Source organism: Halichoeres trimaculatus, unplaced genomic scaffold (genome assembly GCF_033239565.1).
Source record: "Halichoeres trimaculatus isolate MK-OKI-2021-1 unplaced genomic scaffold, fHalTri1.1 fHalTri1_scaffold_13, whole genome shotgun sequence".
In the NCBI taxonomy this organism is placed as follows: Eukaryota; Metazoa; Chordata; class Actinopteri; order Labriformes; family Labridae; genus Halichoeres; species Halichoeres trimaculatus.
The window spans coordinates 32582367-32600964 of NW_027437191.1; the positions used below are offsets into that span (position 1 = coordinate 32582367).

The 18598-nt window shown below is 36.8% G+C and overlaps 2 protein-coding genes across 3 annotated transcripts in view; one reads left to right on the plus strand and one right to left on the minus strand.

The window, feature by feature from the left end:
* Positions 1–17377, minus strand: part of cdc40 (cell division cycle 40 homolog (S. cerevisiae)) — a 29490-nt gene extending 12113 nt beyond the window's left edge. Inside the window, exons 1-12 of the mRNA XM_074684604.1 lie at positions 17153–17377; positions 16699–16785; positions 16411–16540; positions 16236–16322; positions 16010–16149; positions 15740–15836; positions 15475–15614; positions 12151–12225; positions 11763–11808; positions 5935–6036; positions 3623–3738; positions 1798–1931 (exon numbers count right to left, since the gene is read on the minus strand). Of these exons, the coding sequence (XP_074540705.1) occupies positions 1798–1931; positions 3623–3738; positions 5935–6036; positions 11763–11808; positions 12151–12225; positions 15475–15614; positions 15740–15836; positions 16010–16149; positions 16236–16322; positions 16411–16540; positions 16699–16785; positions 17153–17344 (1346 nt within the window). The 5' untranslated portion in view covers positions 17345–17377. The remainder of the gene's footprint in view (positions 1–1797; positions 1932–3622; positions 3739–5934; positions 6037–11762; positions 11809–12150; positions 12226–15474; positions 15615–15739; positions 15837–16009; positions 16150–16235; positions 16323–16410; positions 16541–16698; positions 16786–17152) is intronic.
* A 1125-nt stretch (positions 17378–18502) lies between these two features.
* The window catches only part of wasf1 (WASP family member 1), a 118251-nt gene continuing 118155 nt past the window's right edge, over positions 18503–18598 (plus strand). The window contains exon 1 of one of the 2 annotated variants that reach the window (XM_074684941.1): positions 18503–18594. The gene's annotated coding sequence lies outside the window, so the exon portion shown is untranslated. The remainder of the gene's footprint in view (positions 18595–18598) is intronic. The other variant, XM_074684942.1, reaches the window with a different exon arrangement.

Sequence of the window (18598 nt, forward strand, 5' to 3'; positions counted from 1 at the left end):
CAATACCTGATACTGATACCAGTACTCGCCAAGTGCCTACTTGTGCCACTGGTAAAATCAGACAGAGCATAAAAGGGGGCGCTAGTGAGGAGAAGGGTTGCAATGTGGTTTAAAGAGAGAAAGCAGAAAGAGAAGGCAGGCTAAAGCAGAGCACCCATTTTCTATCTTTTCTATAAGAGTGGCTATCCTGAACTGCCTGAAGTAACGTAACGCTTCACTAAAACCTTAACTCTCTGAAAATGAACACTTGCTCGTAAAACAGCACGATAAGAGCAAACTAAAGACTAACACTGCAGCCGGTCCCTGGGAAAGCTAAAAAATACGGCCTCACTTTTGGGGACTGGCTGTGCCATCCATCTTTTTACACAGCCAAGAAATGTATCAGTTTGAATAGATAAATATACATGATGACTTATGTAACTCTTATCTTTCTGCACCATGCTAGTCCTGTCCTAATCCATCTATAAATGTAGCCGTTTAAGTTTCTTTTTTAAGAACCTAACTTAAAGGAAAGTGACTGTTAAACTTCCCCCAGCTGTCTCACACCGTTATACAACCAGAGAAAATATTTTAAATGCTTTTTATGAAACTTCACAATTGGCAGCGGGGTCCAGGGCCCATGGGAGTTTCTGTTGGATCATTGTCAAAGTACAATGTGAGCTCCAGGGGGAGAAGAGACTCCCACTAAAACAGATGCATGTGAAACAGACAGAAGCCATGAGTCAGAGCAGATTAGCTGTGCAGCTGTGCCAGCTTTGTCTAGGATGGAGATGTCTGGAGGATTGTTTATGTCCACTCCTCTTGTTAATGCTTAATGAAAGCAGCACCGAGCAAGAAGAAGTATGAATTCAGAAGACAGCAGGAGACAGTTACAGCGTGGAGTGTTTTTCTTCTTATGAAAGGGCTGGGTGTTTATTTACTTACTGATGTTTTAATTCTATCGAGCTCTCTGCATGTTTTTTATTTCTATTATTATTTTTAATAATTGTTTTTTAATTGATTTATTTACATTTATTTTTTTATTTTCATTTATTGATTTAGATTTTTTTTTCATTCATTTATTTTTTCCATTTATTTTCATAAATTTAGTTTTTTGTTTATTTTTTATTTATTTTTTTTATTTTTTATTTATTTTCATTTTTTTTCTTTTTTTTTGTTTCTTTTTATTTTTTTTCATTTATTTAGTTTGTAGTTTTCTATTTGTTTTCATTTATTTATTTTTTCGTTTATTTTAATTGTTTTCATATTTCATGTTTTCATATTTATATTTTTGTTTATTTTTTATTTATTTTCATTAAATTATTTTTTCTTCAATTTTTTGTTTATTTTCTTTTTTTTTTCATTTATTTTTTCACTTTTTGTTCTTTTTTTTTTTTTTTTTTGATGTCTTGTCATTCATCATGTTTGATTCTGATACATCTACCTCTTCAATATCTATGCACTTATGTGTGTTTGTGAGTGTATGTGTGGGGTGTGGATGTATGCTATAGGGGTCATGTTATCAGCACTTTCTTACCATTTAAAGAAGTCTATGCCCTTTTTTTCTCCTGTCTAACACATAATACCCCTTACTGAATTGTGTACGTACTGACTTTTTGCTACATGTTTTGCTGGCCAAAGACAATCAATAAAGATTGAAAAAAAGGGTTTGGATGAAAGACGGAGGCCCTGGATGCACGTTCAAGATGAAAGAAACTCAAAAAATATAAAGTCAAAGCTAAACTGAATGTCACAACAATAGCACTTTGTCAAATCAACAGAAAAAAAGAGGAACCCTTTCAGAAGGTCTGTACTTACCACTCCCACACTCGGAGACTCTTGTCGTCTGATGTGCTCACAAAGCGACGATTCTCATCCACAAACGTGATGGTGTTAACAGCTCCCAGGTGACGGTCGTACTCCTGAACCACCTCACCTGTCCGAATGTCCCACTGAAAATAACAAGACAGGAAAATTCTTAGATATGGATATGTTTGTGATTTATTGACCATGTTTTTACTTTAACAGCGAGCCTCTGGTGGACACTTAAGGTACTGCAGGTTTGTGTTTTTTTATTTTTTTTGCATGTCCACATTGGCGTTATTTCAGTATATGCTTAAATTTATTGACTTTAACAGCAAGCCTCTGGTGGACACTTTGGGTACTGCAGGTTTGTTTGTTTTTTGCATGTCCACATTGGTGTGACTTCAGTATATGCTGAAATCCTGAGGTTGATTCCAATAACTTTTCAAGACTTTTTTTAATAATGTCTGCAACGTTGGGTTACTGACAACTTTAAGTTGTTGTCAGTAACTCATCTTTAACAGCTGTATTTTGCACTTTGTCCCACTGAAAATAAAAAGACAGGAAAAGACTGAGACCAGTTAACACATTTGTGATATATCCGTCATGTTTTGACTTTAACAGCAAGCCTCTAGTGGACACTTCAGGAACTGCAGGTTTGTTTGTTTTTTCATATACACACTGGCCTCATTTTTTAGGATATATGCTAAAATCCTGGGGTTCATTTAAATACCAATTCAAGTCTTTTAGTTAGTTAGTTAGTTTCTAACAGTCACAAGGAGGAAAATAATTTGTGGATACTTTTGGAGTCAAAGCATGAATACCAATTAAATTTAATACCTCATAAAGTTGACCTTTTTTAATATTTTTTATGGGGCTTAATTTTCCCATAATGGATTTATCAACTTTAAACGCTTTAAAGACCCTATGGACACTGATTTTTACACATCAAGGGCTCCTGCTTCAGTTTATCCCATCCATTTCCTGCTTAAACGCTGACACAGGAATGCAAACGGACGATAAATCAACATTTGTTACCGAGGCTCATGAGGCAGCTGTGGGAAAAATCTCTGAGCACCATGTTTGTTTAGCGCTAATGCAGTAAAACAACTTGTGTTACTTTAATTACAGCTATTAAATCACTCCCAGGCCTTGGTATAGTCTCATTTTTTTTACAAAACAGGCATTTTAATGTAAATCAAAGACGCATACATCGAACCTCAAGGCAGAGGAAGAATAGGATGCATCTCCGTCCAAACACACTCTACACCCAGTTCTGTTTGTGCCCTCTTGGGTTTTTCTTTTTATTTTTTAAAGCTTAGCCTTGGGCCGCTCACAAGAGAAGCCATCTGTTCTAAAAATGAGATAAATAAATAAATAAATAAAATGGATGAGGCCTGCATGATTTAAAACTAACCCTGATTATGAGCCAGATACTGTGATAATGACTGCTGTTCATCTGGACTCCAAGGAGACAAATCTTCCATTAGAGATGAAATAATTAAAAAGTACGTCCAGGATTATGAACTCATAAGACCCCAGCTAAGATCATCTACTTGTTGTCTTAGCATAGCATATTTATAGATTCTCCATTTTTATCACAGGCTCCTCCACGTTGTTGTATCCTGTGATAAATGACCTGCTCTCGTCCTGTCAGCCACATGCACAAAAATACACACACACACCAGTCCTGGAAGATGAGAGGGGAGTGAATTTCATGCTCCTGTGGGCACAGTTTGTATACACAGAAACTCCTTTCTGCATGTGCTTGCTCGATTGGGAAATACACACGAGGTGATGTCGGGAGCCGAATTGGATTGTCGTGCGGTGCTGGCTTTACCTGAACAATCTTCTTATCCGACATGCCGGCCACAAATAAGTTCTGTTTGTCCTCGTCGGGGTTGAACTTGACGCAGTACGGCACCTTCCTGTTGGTGAAGCGGGAGATACACTGGCCTGTGGAGAGGAGAGGGGGAACAGAAAGTCAGAGCAGCAGAATAATCCTCAGAGAGGTAGCGCTAAAGTTGTTTAAAAATGTGAGGACAAAGACGGCGAGGTTCAGTGTTTGCTCTCCGTCCCTGCAGGCAACAACAACAACAACAACAACAACCAGTGTCTTTCTGTGTTGGTTCGGTAGAGGTGGAGCGCCGCAGGGATGATGCGTCTGCTCAAGCAGAGACGGGGAAAATTAAACAGACAACAAAGACGTCTTTTAGATGAGAATGAGGGCTTCACATTAACATAATGCTGCTTTAACTTCACAGTTTATCTGCAGCTGGGACAAACCTGAGATAAAACGCTCAAAACAACCCCCTGATGTCAACACTGCAGGAAACTCCTTCTCACACCACGGTGAAGTTCTCACTGAACTCTAACATATGTATTTCTATGATGTGGTTCCAAAGGGATCCAGTGAACAACTGGGGGATTTAACTCTCTTCTGCCCTCTGCTGGGCTGGTAATCTCAGAGGACGAGGGGTGAAACAGATATGAAAGTGCAGGGAAAGGCTAAGAGGAGCCATGGAGCATGAGTGAGATCAAAGATGGCACATTTTGCAATCAGGTTTCAGATTTTCTCCTGGTTACACTGAAACTCTCCTCCGTACAATCTAACTGCATCTCCAGCCTTCTTCAAACACCAGGGACAGAAACCGTTCATGTGTAAAATTGGACATCAGTACGCAATGACCCCACCTCCTTACAATTTTTATCTTTGATTTTTTAATTTAAATAATGTGCAATGTGCAGTTTTACTTTGCAGGACACATGTTACACAGCAGAATTAGGCATTTTACTGTGCAATGTGCAATATGAACCAGGCAACATACAACTGCTGCAATTTTTTATTTTCAAAATTAATCCTTCATTTTAGTCTTTGTCTATAAGCTGGGTTGGTACAAAGTTGAGATGTTAGATAAAATTGGCTAACATGTGATGTGTATTTTGGGGGAAAATATGGCCCCTGGTACGGTCTGCACACATCATCATCATCATCATTCAAAAAAAAAAAAAAATTGTGCCTTTTGAAGAACAGCTTTGTAAATTATTTTTATTATGATTATTTATTTTTTATTATTAATAGTATTATTATTATTAAGAATAGAATTGAATAGAATAGAAAATACTTTATTTATCCCAGAGGGAAAATAAATAATAAATAAATAATAATAAAAAAATAAATAATATAATAAATAATATATTAAATATATATATAATATATAAAATAAATATAAAAAACAATAATATAAATATAATATATATATAATATAATATAATATAATATATAAAAATATAATAAATAATAACAATAATAAACATAACAATAATAATTACAATAATCTAATTATTATTAATATTAATTATATTATTATTTTTATTTTGTCCTTTTGTGATAAATATTATTTAATTTCCTATATATTTTTTTTTAATTTTTTTGCTTTTTTGTTATTTCTTTGTTAATTGTCAGCACTAATACACCAAGCCAAATTCCTTATATCTGCCAATGTACTTGTTTTAAAATACAGTGTCAAAAACCTGTCTTTAAAAATAACCATGAACATGTGATTGTAGCTTTGAAGGAAAAACATTCTCTTTTACTGTAACTTAGGTGAAAAAAAGCTCCCATTTTTAGGACACTTTAAGAATGTATGATATGTATTTCAGTTTGAATTTTTACATCTTTTATCTTTTTTCAAAATCCAGGAAGCGTGGGTTCAACCTACGGGCTTGTATGATGGTCAAGATGCTACAATCATGTTCTTCTGACCTTTGAGGCTTGTGATCTTAGCTCAGCAAAGAAACTGTTGGATGTGAACTGCTATAAAAGCCAATTGTATTCTTCCATTAAGCTATTCTCCATCTAACGTCTCCAAGGTTACATAAGATTGAAGGTAGTAACAATAGCAGGGAGTCGTTATCTTCCCACATCACCTTACATCTATATTTTCTAAAGCTGCTTCTAAGAAATGATCGCGGTAGAGATTAAAAAACAGGCATTGAGCTTTCATTTCATTCAACGTGCTCCAGGAGATGTTCTGTGTGAGTGACGCATTCATAAAAGTACATATATCTGACTTTGTTGGTTCATTTGATAAAAAAAAACATCACGAGGCAGTGAGGAGGAAAGGAAGACACGAGAGTGGTGGAGCGTACCTGTCTCAGAGTCCCACAGTTTGAGGTAGCGGTCGTAGGCAGCGCTGAGGAACTGGGTCCCGGTGTTGTTGAAGCAGATGTCTCGCACTGCTTTGCTGTGGCCTGACATGAGAGGAGGAAATTCACACGTTACACACTGGCAAAAATGTGATCACATTTTTTTTTTTGCTCTCATCAATTCTGCTTATCATTCAGATTTATTATTGATTCCCTCAACAGTTCCCCTTGTGGATTTTTTGTTTATAAAAAGTAGCTTTACAGCTTTTCTGGGTCAACATTTATTGAGTTTATAGCTAAACAAATATGAAACTGGCCAATTAATCAAGCTATTTCTGATAAATTAGTAAAATAATAATAATAATAATAATAGTAATGTCATGTAACATTTATTACTTGTTTTGTAATGAGTTATTGACCTCAGTAAGCCATCTAGTGTAAGCTTTTAGTTGTGGTTATGAAGTCGGCCATAAGCCGCCATAACTTCTTTCCTAACTTTCTGTCTGGGAAACATTTACCTGTGAGTATTGTGACATCTGGAGCTTTCAATGTTGTTTAAAAAGACTAACTGTGATATGTTTTTGTGGTGAAAAGTCGAAATTCTGCTGCTATAAAACCGAAGTTTATCGGTGTATGCTAGCCGCTAGCATATCAATGCAATTTCCCATATATGTTAGCATCGAGCTAGCGCTAAATTCGCTCTTTTGTTTTTGGTACATTGGGAGATATATGACATGATGAATGTTACAGTGCTTCTTAGGTAAAACTTAAAGCAGAAATCCTGAATGTGAGTGTTCTTGAGAACCTGTGTTTGCCAAGTTTCCGAGTTGGCTAAGCTAGCAGAGGAAGGATAGACGACGTGAGGTTAAGCTTCCTTTTGAACAGCTACAGGGCGCCCGACAGTCACGTGAGCTGAGCTGCGTCTCTGATTGGACAATCAACGATCCCTGCTAAGTTAGAAAGACATTCACACACCGTACAGTGTGTTGCGAAAACAAAATCAGCGTTTCAGACCCAAGCTGTTTTTTTAAAGGCCGTAAATATGTTTTAACGCCTTAATAAATCTTTTTAGCGCTTCCTCACAGGCTTCACTTTTCTAAACCGGATGTTGCTCTTTGTTTGCCATTGGTTGAAAGCTAAGGCAGCGGCCGTGCTGCGTTTAGGGGGCGTTTGTTTACAACGCAAATGCAAATAAGATAAGATGAGATATACTTTTATTAGTCCGACAGGGGGAAATATCGTATTTACAGCAGCAGCAGGATACAAGAGAGATATCATAAAAAGACTAACAATGAACCAATATTCAATTAGAAAAAAAAGAAGAAATAGCATAAATACAGCTTAAATGAAAATAAATGAAAAAGAGCATGAGCCTTTCAGCCATATCAACTATAAAGGAAAAGAAGTTAAAAGAAAGTGGAAATGAAACTGGGATGGAGGTAAACATGGTATTAGCTATTAACAATGACAATAAACAACATTTACACCACCTTTTTGGGTATATCTATAAGGGGGGAGTAAAAAAAATACAGATTATAAAAAAAACAAACAAATAAAGCGCTTAAGAAGCACCGTTCTCGCCGAATCGAGATTATTTAACAACTCTTTAATGATTAATCTTTCAGCTCTACTTGTTACCATGTCTACCCCTGCTGTCTCCATCTGATACCTAATACATTTAAGGAATGTGGAATCTAGTTAGAGGAAACCAGGATGTTCAGAGAGACAGATGTAGGCAGCTGAGGGAAATTTAATCTTTAACTGAGAGGAAGAGAGAGGAAGAAAAACAAATTACGCCCTCCATCAGTTCTTTTAAACTCACCTCCATCCTCAGTCCTCTCTTCCTAATCCTAATCTACGCAGCCCTTTGGCTCGCTCCTCATTCAGGGAAGGTGATACAAAGCCCCCGTGGGTTACAGCGCACAGACGCCTCCCTTGTTAGGCCTGGCTTTTATCAGTGCTACACTGTTTCCACAGTGATAGTGGGGCCTGGAGAGGTTGAATGCTCGCCTGCCTGCTTGCTCTAACTAGGATTGCTGACGCACCGAGGGGATGCTCTCGCTGCAGAGATGTGCTCACTTACTTGCTTATACATTAAACATATGTACTCTTACGATATAATTACACATGGAGTGATAAGCATGCTTAATTATTTACGTACTCAAGCGAATACATCCTGAGCAGCTCCTTTTTTAATCAATGGGTCTAACAGGCTACATCTGCTGACAAACAACAACTGGAAACTAAATAATCTCGAATCTCTACGCAGAGAGGCGCCTGTTTTTTCTTCAACTAAAACTCAACACATTTGCTGATCTCCTAGTGATTTTTTTTAGTTGAATAAAAAACAGGACAAGCAGCAGGGAGACCCTCCTTTTTTGATGTCAAGAGTTACAGAAGAAAGCTTCAATTTAACTTCTGTGTGCTGAGGATGGGCAGGGAGGCCTGACAGCGTAGTAGCTGGAGAAGATGGTAAACATTCAATCACAGCTTGAATTGTTAGAGTCCTCTGTGAGTGACGGGAGAGATAGGGACTTTGAAGCTACAGCTGGCTTTACAGAAGGATGTGAAGCTTCAAATAATGAGCTGTGAATAAAATATTTGAACAGCACGCCAGGCGTGTGTATGCAAACAATGCATGTGGTAAATGTTCCTTTAGAAGGCCAGCTTTTATTTACAACAAATCACACTGCCTTTGTTAGAAACACACATTTATGAGACAGACGCAAGAAACATAACTTTAAAAAGCAAACGAAGGAAACAGAGGAGCAACAATTTGCTGATCAAATAACGCTTTGTGATATCGCTATTTTACGTCAATGTGATGAAATGAGGAAGGATGAGGAACAGTTCAGACATTTAGTCATATTCAACACTTTGCTTTATGCTACACATATTAGAAATTGATGGATATGCTTAATTAGTCGTAGTAAAATGTAGCTCTCTGAGGAACACCTCCTCCGTCAATAGCTTTAACAGTTACCTTGACAAGGTGCAGGCTAGCAGCTCTACTAGCCTGTATATTTACATTTCAAAGTCATAATCACAATTTTATGCTTATTTTACCCACAAAACTCAAAACTCATCTTTTCAGCAACCCAAGCTAAGCTAATGTGCTCTTTTTTGCCCATTTAATACAGTTCGTTAGCATCTTCTGTTGTACTTGGAAGCGTTCAGCAAACAGCTTTCAGCCGCGCCAAAGCCCCCATTTGGCAAGACTATGTCATTACAATCTGACATTGGTAAAAATGACAAATATGCTCCTTAAAGTTGGGTGTTTAAAGCTGGAATCTCATAGAAAAATTGTTTGTTTTAAATTCTATTTTTAAGTTTTGAAATACAGCAAATTCTTCCCATTCCCTCCTGACACCCACCGAGCTTTCATTAACCTTAATGCTTATTATATTTTTATAATTATTATAATAATTAATAACAAGTAATTATAATGATTAATAATAGTTAGTTATAACAAGTAATTAATTCAAATAATTAATTTGAATAATTAATAATATTTTTTATATTAATTTTTATTTTTCTTTATTCTATTGTATTCTTATAATCAGTGGGAGATTTGGGTTGAATCCACTTGCATAGACTGGGCTCTCTACTAGGGATACACCAATATGAAAATTTTGGCAGATACCAATATCTGATATTAATACTGCTGTTGTGGCTGATAATTGATATTTACCGAAATCAATATTGGTAAAAAAAATAAAAAAATAAAAATACAATATGAGATGATGTATCGAGGTAGTTCAGGAAGAAAGAGTGGTGCAATCATAAGAAAAGACGACCATGGAGAGGATCAAAGGTAGTTCTGGTGTTTACATAGTCTCAGAAAACAAGATTATTTGGGTCTTAAAAAATTGTTCAAGATACTCTGAAAATGGCAGGTAGCTAATGACTAAATGTTAGCCAATACCGATATATTTAAAAATGACCAACATCAGCAATATTGATACAGATTTATCGTGCATCCCCACTCTCTACTTTTCTGTTGGGGTGCCAGACTAAACTGATGCCATCCCAGGAGTTGGAGCTACAACACAGCAGACCGTTGATTGCCTGAAAGAATTGTCCAAACCATGTAACAGCAGCTGTATTTTCCTCAAGCGACAACCTCTGTACTAAAAACATGAGAAAATGCTGAAGTGCTAAAATCTGCTGTTTCCTGAGTGTTCACTTGAGGCTGGCACCAGAAGTACCAGAAGTCACATACACACCAAGCCAAAAAAGCTGTTTTTAGAGCAGAAATTAACACATTTACAGTCTGGGGTGAATTTTTTTCAAACTTGCCAGTTTAGAGGATATTAAGATCGCGAGTTTGCCAAGTCAGAGGCACAGCTCACTTCTAATATGGCTGCGATAGCCGATCTGCTTCAAAACTCTTCAAAAAAGAAATTCTCCAATTTTTTATTTTATGTTTTACTGATATCAATCTGATACTGTTCCAATACATTTCTCTGGTAAAACCTGTCCTCCATTTGGTGATTCTGTTGTTAAGGACGAATCATATTTGTTGTATTAAAGTGAGCCCTGTTGGTACCTCCTGGAGGAACACTCACTTTACAAATGTTGCAAAACAATGTTTTACTATCACTGCTTTCCTAAGAGTAGTGGAACAGGTTTGTATGTGGTTTGATTTACAGCAGCCGTAAAGCGTGACAGCGCTGAAAACACGAGGAAACTGGATCAGTCCTGATCACGTAACTTAATCCGATGCTATCCAATCCTCCCAAATTAGCCATATTGGGCACCAGTGTGACAGATCAGGACATCCCTGTTTATAATAGCTGACTATTTACCCTCCTCCTTCCACCAGTACATCATCTCACTGTGTTCAAAATTTGCTTAATAAATACTAGTCTCCTCAAGACTAGCTTGATTTGATTTGTCAAAACAAGCAGCCACACTTTGTTTGTGCAGGGGACTTATCTTTCAAAGTGCCTGTTACAGTAAATATTACACTGACAAGGTAAGCTAACATGGCCTTACAGCTCTCAGGGGGAAAAAAATATAATTTCTCCATAAGTCAAAACAAACAGAGGCTTGGGTTCATTGAAGTTTAAGGTGAAACTAAAAAACTCCATTTTCAAACAAGAGCCTCTACTTTGTAAGATGTGAATTTAAAACCTGAGAGAACAGGAAATAAAAGGAATAATTTATAATTCTTTTAAAGAAAAGCGAGTGTACGAGTCAGCTGATGATTGAAGCGAAAGCAAAGCCGCAACAACAAAGTGAAAACCTAATATTCTGGATATCTCTGACACCTGTCTGATGAAAAATAAAATTAACATCATCTGCACCTCCGCTCCTTCTCCTACTCACAAACCTCTCAGCCAGTCATTCAGTGTCAGTTTATTCACCCCTGAACCGTGTTCTCTCTCCCCACACATCAACCCCGCCGTGCGCCTGGTGCCCTCCCCTCGCCTGCTGAATTATGCATATTCGGTGAAGGAGCTGACAGGCAGAACTGCAGCTGCAAACAATCTCTATTCAGACTCTCTCTGGGAAGACCGGGCTGCACACATTAGCCTGTGCACCTCCCCTCTGGACCCAATCTATGTATGAAAAAATAAATAAATAAATAACAATCCATGAGCTTTCTGACAGCGGTCAGCAGACGTGTCATTAGCGCTGAAGTAATGCTGAGCTCACGGTCTGTCACTGCCCTGGATTTCCCTCAAGGCTGCACGCATTTCAGACCTGGAGCATATTTCATGTCAGCATGTTTGCTGATGATCCGTTGTTGATCGCAAAATGATCCAATTTGATGGCGAGAGTATTAAAATTCAGTTAGTATCTCACACTGTTGCAGAGTCACTTACCGATGAACGTGCGTATGCATCTCCTCTCGCTGTACACCTCCCACAGCTGGAAAGACACAAGAAAAAAACTCATCTATAAAAAAACAGCTTTGTGATGAGACTAAAACTAATTAACAAACAAAGAGAAACAGAACTGGATTTCAATATAATATAATGGCGATGGCTTTGTGGCCTATTCTGCAGCCAGTCACCAGGGGGAGCTCTAAAAGTTTTGACTTCAGCATTTCCAGTTTCATTCACTTTTTGCAGTGCATTACACCAGGTACACTGAAAGTTTATCAAAAAGGCACAAAAACAAAAAAATCACTTATACTTCCAATAAAAAAGGAGCTTTCAGCCATTCTTTAGCTTCTGAGATGCTAATTTGGTACAAAATGTTCATTATTACCTTGATTTTGCAGTCCATGGAGCAGGAGAGCAGCAGATGACCAGATTTGGGAAATAGTCTGATTGCACTGACGCCCTGGAAAACACACAAAGCAGAGAAAATGTTACATGTCCAACCACATTATAACCATTTTTAGGGATGCACCGATCCAACCTTTTTGGTTCCAATAATGATACCGATACCTAGGCTTTGATATCGACCAATACCAATCCGATACTAGTGTTACCCTACTGTGGAATAAAACTGGTAATGTTTTGTGTAAAAGGCAAAAAATGAGTACATGGAATTGCTGAAGTTAATATTTATTAAAACTATGAAATATTTAAATGTTTGCCATCAAACTAAGGCTTCAGAATGCACACAAGTTCTTTCAAATGTAAACTTTAATACCCTGTAGACTCGTAATGCAGCAAAAAAACAAAGCAAGTGCATCAGAGGCAACATTTCAAATCAAGAAGCAAAGAGCGCTGGTAAAAAAAAAAAAAAAGGCATAGAGCTGTTTGCCTGGATCGGCACCATGGATCTCTTCCCACAGATACACAGGTAACCGACAGAAACCAGCCAGAAAACAGCTTCCTCTTTTTTTGAAAATTCATATTTTTTGTGATATTTTGCATCAAAATTCTCCACTGTGTGCGTTTGACATTGTGTTTACTCTTCATCACTATTTTTACATTATGTTGTTCCAAAGGTAGACTCTCAACACTTTCTACTATGATGGGAATTTCTTGTGTGTTGTTCTGGAAAACCAACATTTAATAAAATGGCTAGATTTGATATTGAAACCTTTCTGGATGTCCTAATCCAATCACGTGATTGGAAATATGAGTGATCGTGTGGCCTCAGACTTCATCAGAATCAGACATTTTATCCCAATCAGGTATCGGCTATATATTAATCTTGTTATTTTTATCAGGTCTATAATATATCAAAACAAATGAGAAAAATATCAGCTTACTATTTACTACCATTATGTGGTGGTACAGAGTCAGCCTGGCTCAATGCAGGGCATGACATCACTTTGCTGCAGTGACACTTAGAGATGCACCTATATGAACATTTTCAGGGTTCCTACAGCTCAAGCCAAGTTAAATTTAAGACTATTTAAGACTTTTTCTGAGGCCGTTTGAAATCAAATTTAAGACCAAGTCGACAACGAAGCACAACTGAAACAAACAAAACAACAAAATAAAAACACCACATGATTTCCCTGGGTGAGAGGCCATTTCAACCCAATGTTTATTTTAAATAAAACATCACTTTTTGTCTTCTTTTTAACCCCATTTTTACAGCTTTATGCCTATTTTGGCCACCATTCATCATTTTTGGCCACTGTCAGAAACATTTTTGTAATTTTTACATGTTTTTGGAAATGTAATATCAAATTTAATTCCCAATTTTGCTGCCAACGACTATTTTCCTAAGCTACTGCACATTTTTCCCTTTTTTTTATATATATATTTCATACCTATTTATTATCCTTTTTCCACTTTCGTACCACTTTTGCCCAGTTTTTGCAATGTCATCTCTTTTTTTTTTTACCTTTATTCATACACTTTGTCCCACTTCTGGACCATTTTTATATTTTTAAGCCCGCTTTTATAACTTAATTCCTATTTTGCCCCCATTTATTTATTTTTTTTGACCACTGTCAGAAACATTTTTGGAATTTTTACATGTTTTTTGACATTTAATTTCAAATTTAATTTCAAATTTTGCTGCCATAATCAATTTTCCTAAGCCACTTTTGTTTTTTGTTTTTTGTTTGCCAATTTTTCACCTTTTTTTTCCTCTCCAGGCACTGTAGTTAAAACCAAGACATGCGTCTGCTCTGAAAGATCTTGGTGCAGCCACATCACTGCTTTGTTTTTTCTGCTTTTGTGATTACATGATGTTGCTATGACAATGAATCAGTGAATTCTTTTTGAAAAAAATGTACATTTTGCTTAATATGTTTTTAGTTCAATCTAACATAAATCTTATTGATGTGGTTAAATTTTTAAGACTTTTGAAAATTGGATTTAAGACATTTTAATGCCAATTAAGGCCTTATTTTTAGGAATATGATTTCCATGCCTTTTAAGACTTTTCAAGGATCCGCGGGAACCCTGATTTTGGCTGATTGTTGTTATGGCCGATACAAATATTGGTAAAAAAAACTATCTGAGATGATGTGTTGAGGTAGTTCAGAGAGAAAGAGCGGCGTGATCGTGAGAAAAGACGACCATGGAAAGGATCAAAGGATGGAGCGCCTGTGATGAACATGATAAAAAAAAAAAACAAGAAAAAAACAATATCATTTGGGTCTCGGAAGACTGTTGAAGATGCTCTGAAAATGCCGACATCTAACGAGTAAATATCAACCGATATCGATGACATATCGGCTGATACCAATATGTAAAAAAAAAAAAGACCAACATCGGCTGATACCGATACTGATACCAATATATCGTGCATCCCTTGTGACACTGTTTGTTGAATGGCATAAAGCGAGCAGAACATGATAGGCGTTTGAAGCTGAGCAATGTATCAGAGTAGAAGTATCAGATTGGAAGTCAGAATCAGCAGATTTTCAAAATCGAATGACTTGGATCCGGGCAAAAAAAAAACCTGATCAGGACATCCCTACAAATCTTCTATAAAAAATAAATAGATAAATACTCAGTTCAGACATAATCAGGCAATGGAGAAGTCGTCAGCTGAACCATGAGTAGAGCAGATAAATGTGCGTGCACAGACCATGCTGGGCCTCTCCTAGCTTATAGCTATAGAAGTTCTAAAACCTTCAAACTTTCCAATTCCAAAACTTTGGTGACACAGTACGGGCCATTCCCTATCTATTATCTCAACATCAGCGCTTCCACATGCTTATTATCTCCTCACACCTCTTTGTATTTCAAATTAGACTCCCGAGGCTCTAACTTCCTGCACAAAGCAGATAGAGCCAATTTAAAACTTGAGTGATTTCTCCCTCCCTCAAGCACACTGGCAGATCTAAAGCGTGGATCAGATCTCTCTCGGAATAACCCACTGTTTTCTGTTGGATTTGAATTTTAAAGACACGCTTTTGAAGGAGACAGAATAATTTGGATGTGTCTGTGACAAGTGGCTCTTTTTGCTACTGTTATCATTTTATGCTGCAGAAACTGGGAAGTTTTTACTGTCAGCACAGAAATCTATAATGAGGGCTGTGTGATGGAATTTCCTTTCTGATTTGCATTTCACAACTTTATGAAGAAAGCATTTTAAGAAGAACTGCCTCACTGATATATTAAAGTAAAACTAATGAATGAAAAGACATGAAACACATCTATACCCACTCACCTTTGTGTGTCCAGACCAGACATGAATCTGTTTTTTAGGCAGGTAACACTTGTCTGGAGCCTCGGAAGAACGCAGGTTGATGCCAACATCCTGGGGGATGTGGAGGTACGACCTGCCCTGGTAGTCGTACATTTCTTTAACTGGAGGGAGAAAAGAGACATCATAAATAAAAGGAAACCTTCCTGCAGATGAGAGACTGGAGTTTGCAGATTGCCAGCAGGGGCGACGATGACTCGAACGTTTATATAACAGAGTGCAACTATACCATGCAGAATGGTCTTTTCCTCAGCAGGAGCCTCCTCCTCATTCCTTCCCTTCTTTTGCCTCTTGGCTGTGATTTCATCCAGCTCTTTCTGCTCTTCCTGGAAAGATAAATTAAGCACAAACAGTTCATCACCAAACACACTTTTTCAGCGATAGATAAGGTAGGAGTCTCTTTTTTTAAAGGGACCTAGTTGCACAAAATTTAAAGCTTTGTGACAAAGACAATCTGACTTTATAATAAAATGATAAACACTCAGCCTAAGTGCTTCACCTCTGATGGTTTGGCCCCATCCTTCTCATCAGCATATTTTGCCCAAGGTCCCAGGAAGGTGTCTATTTCTCCTGCTTCTCCACCTTTGACCTTTTTTCTTTTCTCCGTCTTCTTAGCCCCACTCTCAAACACAGTTAACCCTACAGAAACAATGATTAAACAATGATTTATTCAGCACAAATCCAACAAACAGCAGCATCAGAAATGAGATCAAGTGTGTGATTACCTTTATTTTTTTCAGCCTCCTCTACTGCACCAATGTAAGTACTAGTAGTTAGCTGGTGTGTGTCAAGAGATGGATCTAGGGCATAACCTGTAAGAGGAGTGGACAGGGTTAAACATTCAGGCAGGATGGATCTATCAGCATTATTCACACACTGAGACGCCACAGACCAGCTTACCAAACGTGTGGAAAGTCCTCCTCTGCTGTTCGAACATGAAATCATTGAGGTGAGCAGGTTCTGCATAGCCAGATAGCATGTTTCTTGGGGCTGCCATTTGCTGGCTTTTGAATGGGTTAACCGGTCCAAACTGAAATGAAGCAGCCAGGCGTGATTAAATATACTCGAAACAATGATTTCACACTGATCTACTTAATGATTTATTCCTATCAGTAAAACTACGGTAACAAACAGTATCCATAAACAGAACGGAACGTATTCCTTACAGCCAGCTCCATAACTACTCACTTCTGGTGCAAACATGGTCTCATATGTAGGATTATAGCTGACTTCTTTCATTGCAGGATCCAGGTGTATACCCGTCTCAACAGACTCCTGTAATACAGCAATACAACAATGACTGATAACATAACACCAAAATCGTTGAATAGATAAAAAAGACTAACCAATTCGATATGTTTAAGTCTAAACGGATAAAGTTACTTGTTATGAGTATCTCGTTGGTCACTTCCAAGTAAATGAGCTCACTCAACATTTCCCGCTAATCGCTTTTTGGCCAATTACTCCGGAGAAATGACTGACAATCAACGACTGAGAATAAAAAAGTACTTGTTTATGATTAAATAGTACTACATTCTATCAATCAAGTCTCTATATAACTCAATAACAACATAAATAGTTCATCTCTGTACAATAACTGACTATTACGGTAGGCTAGCGTTGGTTAGCTTAGTTAGCTTACCTTGACGGCAACTTCAGGAGCAGAATTAAGAACAGCCAAAGTCATCGTTGGAGCAGACTGCAGAGGTTTGAGGTGTGCCGTTGCGTCCGGATCGCTTGTGTCCACTTTCTCGACGCTGGTACTAGATCCGGACTCATTATCCGAATCAGAATCGCTACCGTACGAAGCGAGGGAGGCTATGGCGGCAGACATCTTGGATGTTGTGAATAGGCCGGAAGCAGGAAGGCGGTACTTCCGCTGTGAAGAAGAAGAGGAAGATAATTTAATTTGGCCTTCAGCTACTTCTTCTTCTTCATCATCTTTTTTTAATTATTCTGTTGAACTTTTGAGCTGTTTGCACCAATAAGATTAGTACTTCTGGCAATCTTACAAAGAAATCTGATTTTGTTCACTTAATCTAATTCCTCTCTCGAAGATATGCATTTACCCTTTTATAGAATAGAAAATATTCTTTATTTAAATAGTTTTACAACAACAAAGGGGGCTCGGTAACTTGATAGCATTAGTCAGACCAGTAGTAAACAAACAACACGATAAATACTTTAAACATTAATATGCAAATTATTTTTCTGTAAAAATATAAATCATTGAAGACATTTTTATGAGATGAGCATTTATGATATTATTATTATTATTATTATTATTATTATTATTATTATTATTATTATTATTATTATTATCATCATCATATTTGTTTATTTATTTATAATTTTTATTTTTCTGATTGTTTATAATGAAGAACATGGGCACTGAACAAACACCAAATAATCAAATACCTGTTCATGGTACTTCGGTAAATGTGTAATTACTTTCTCTTTTAACTAAAAAAAAAGGGATATGAACTAAATTAGACTGGGGAATATTCGACCATTTAAGTTAAACAATAAAATGTTAATTATTTTTCTGTAGAAATATAAATTATTAAAGACATTTTTAATGAAAGGATGAACATTTATGATATTATTATTATTATTATTATTATTATTATTATTATTATTATTATTATTATTATTATTATTATTATTTAATTATTTATTTATTATTTATCAATTTCTGATTGTCTAAAATGAAGAACATGAACACTGAACAAACACCAAATAATTAAATACCTGTTCGTGGTACTTCGGTTAATGTGCAATTACTCCCATTTTTAACTTTGATCGATTTGAAAAATCGATAGAAAAAAATAACAATAAAAAATAAAAATAAAATAAAAAATACTGTAACTCAAAAGGTCGAATAATTTGTCCATTTGTGATTTTTAATGTTTGATGTGGTTTAATTACATGCACGCCCCTCCTTAAAATCGATTGGGCATCATAACATGACCGTCTGAGATAACTAGCCAATAACCGAGTGCGTGCACGTTGTCCGCGAGCCTCCCTCCCACGAGCACAGCAGCAGTTGCATGGAACGCTTTCTCGCGCCCCAACAATAGAGTGGTAA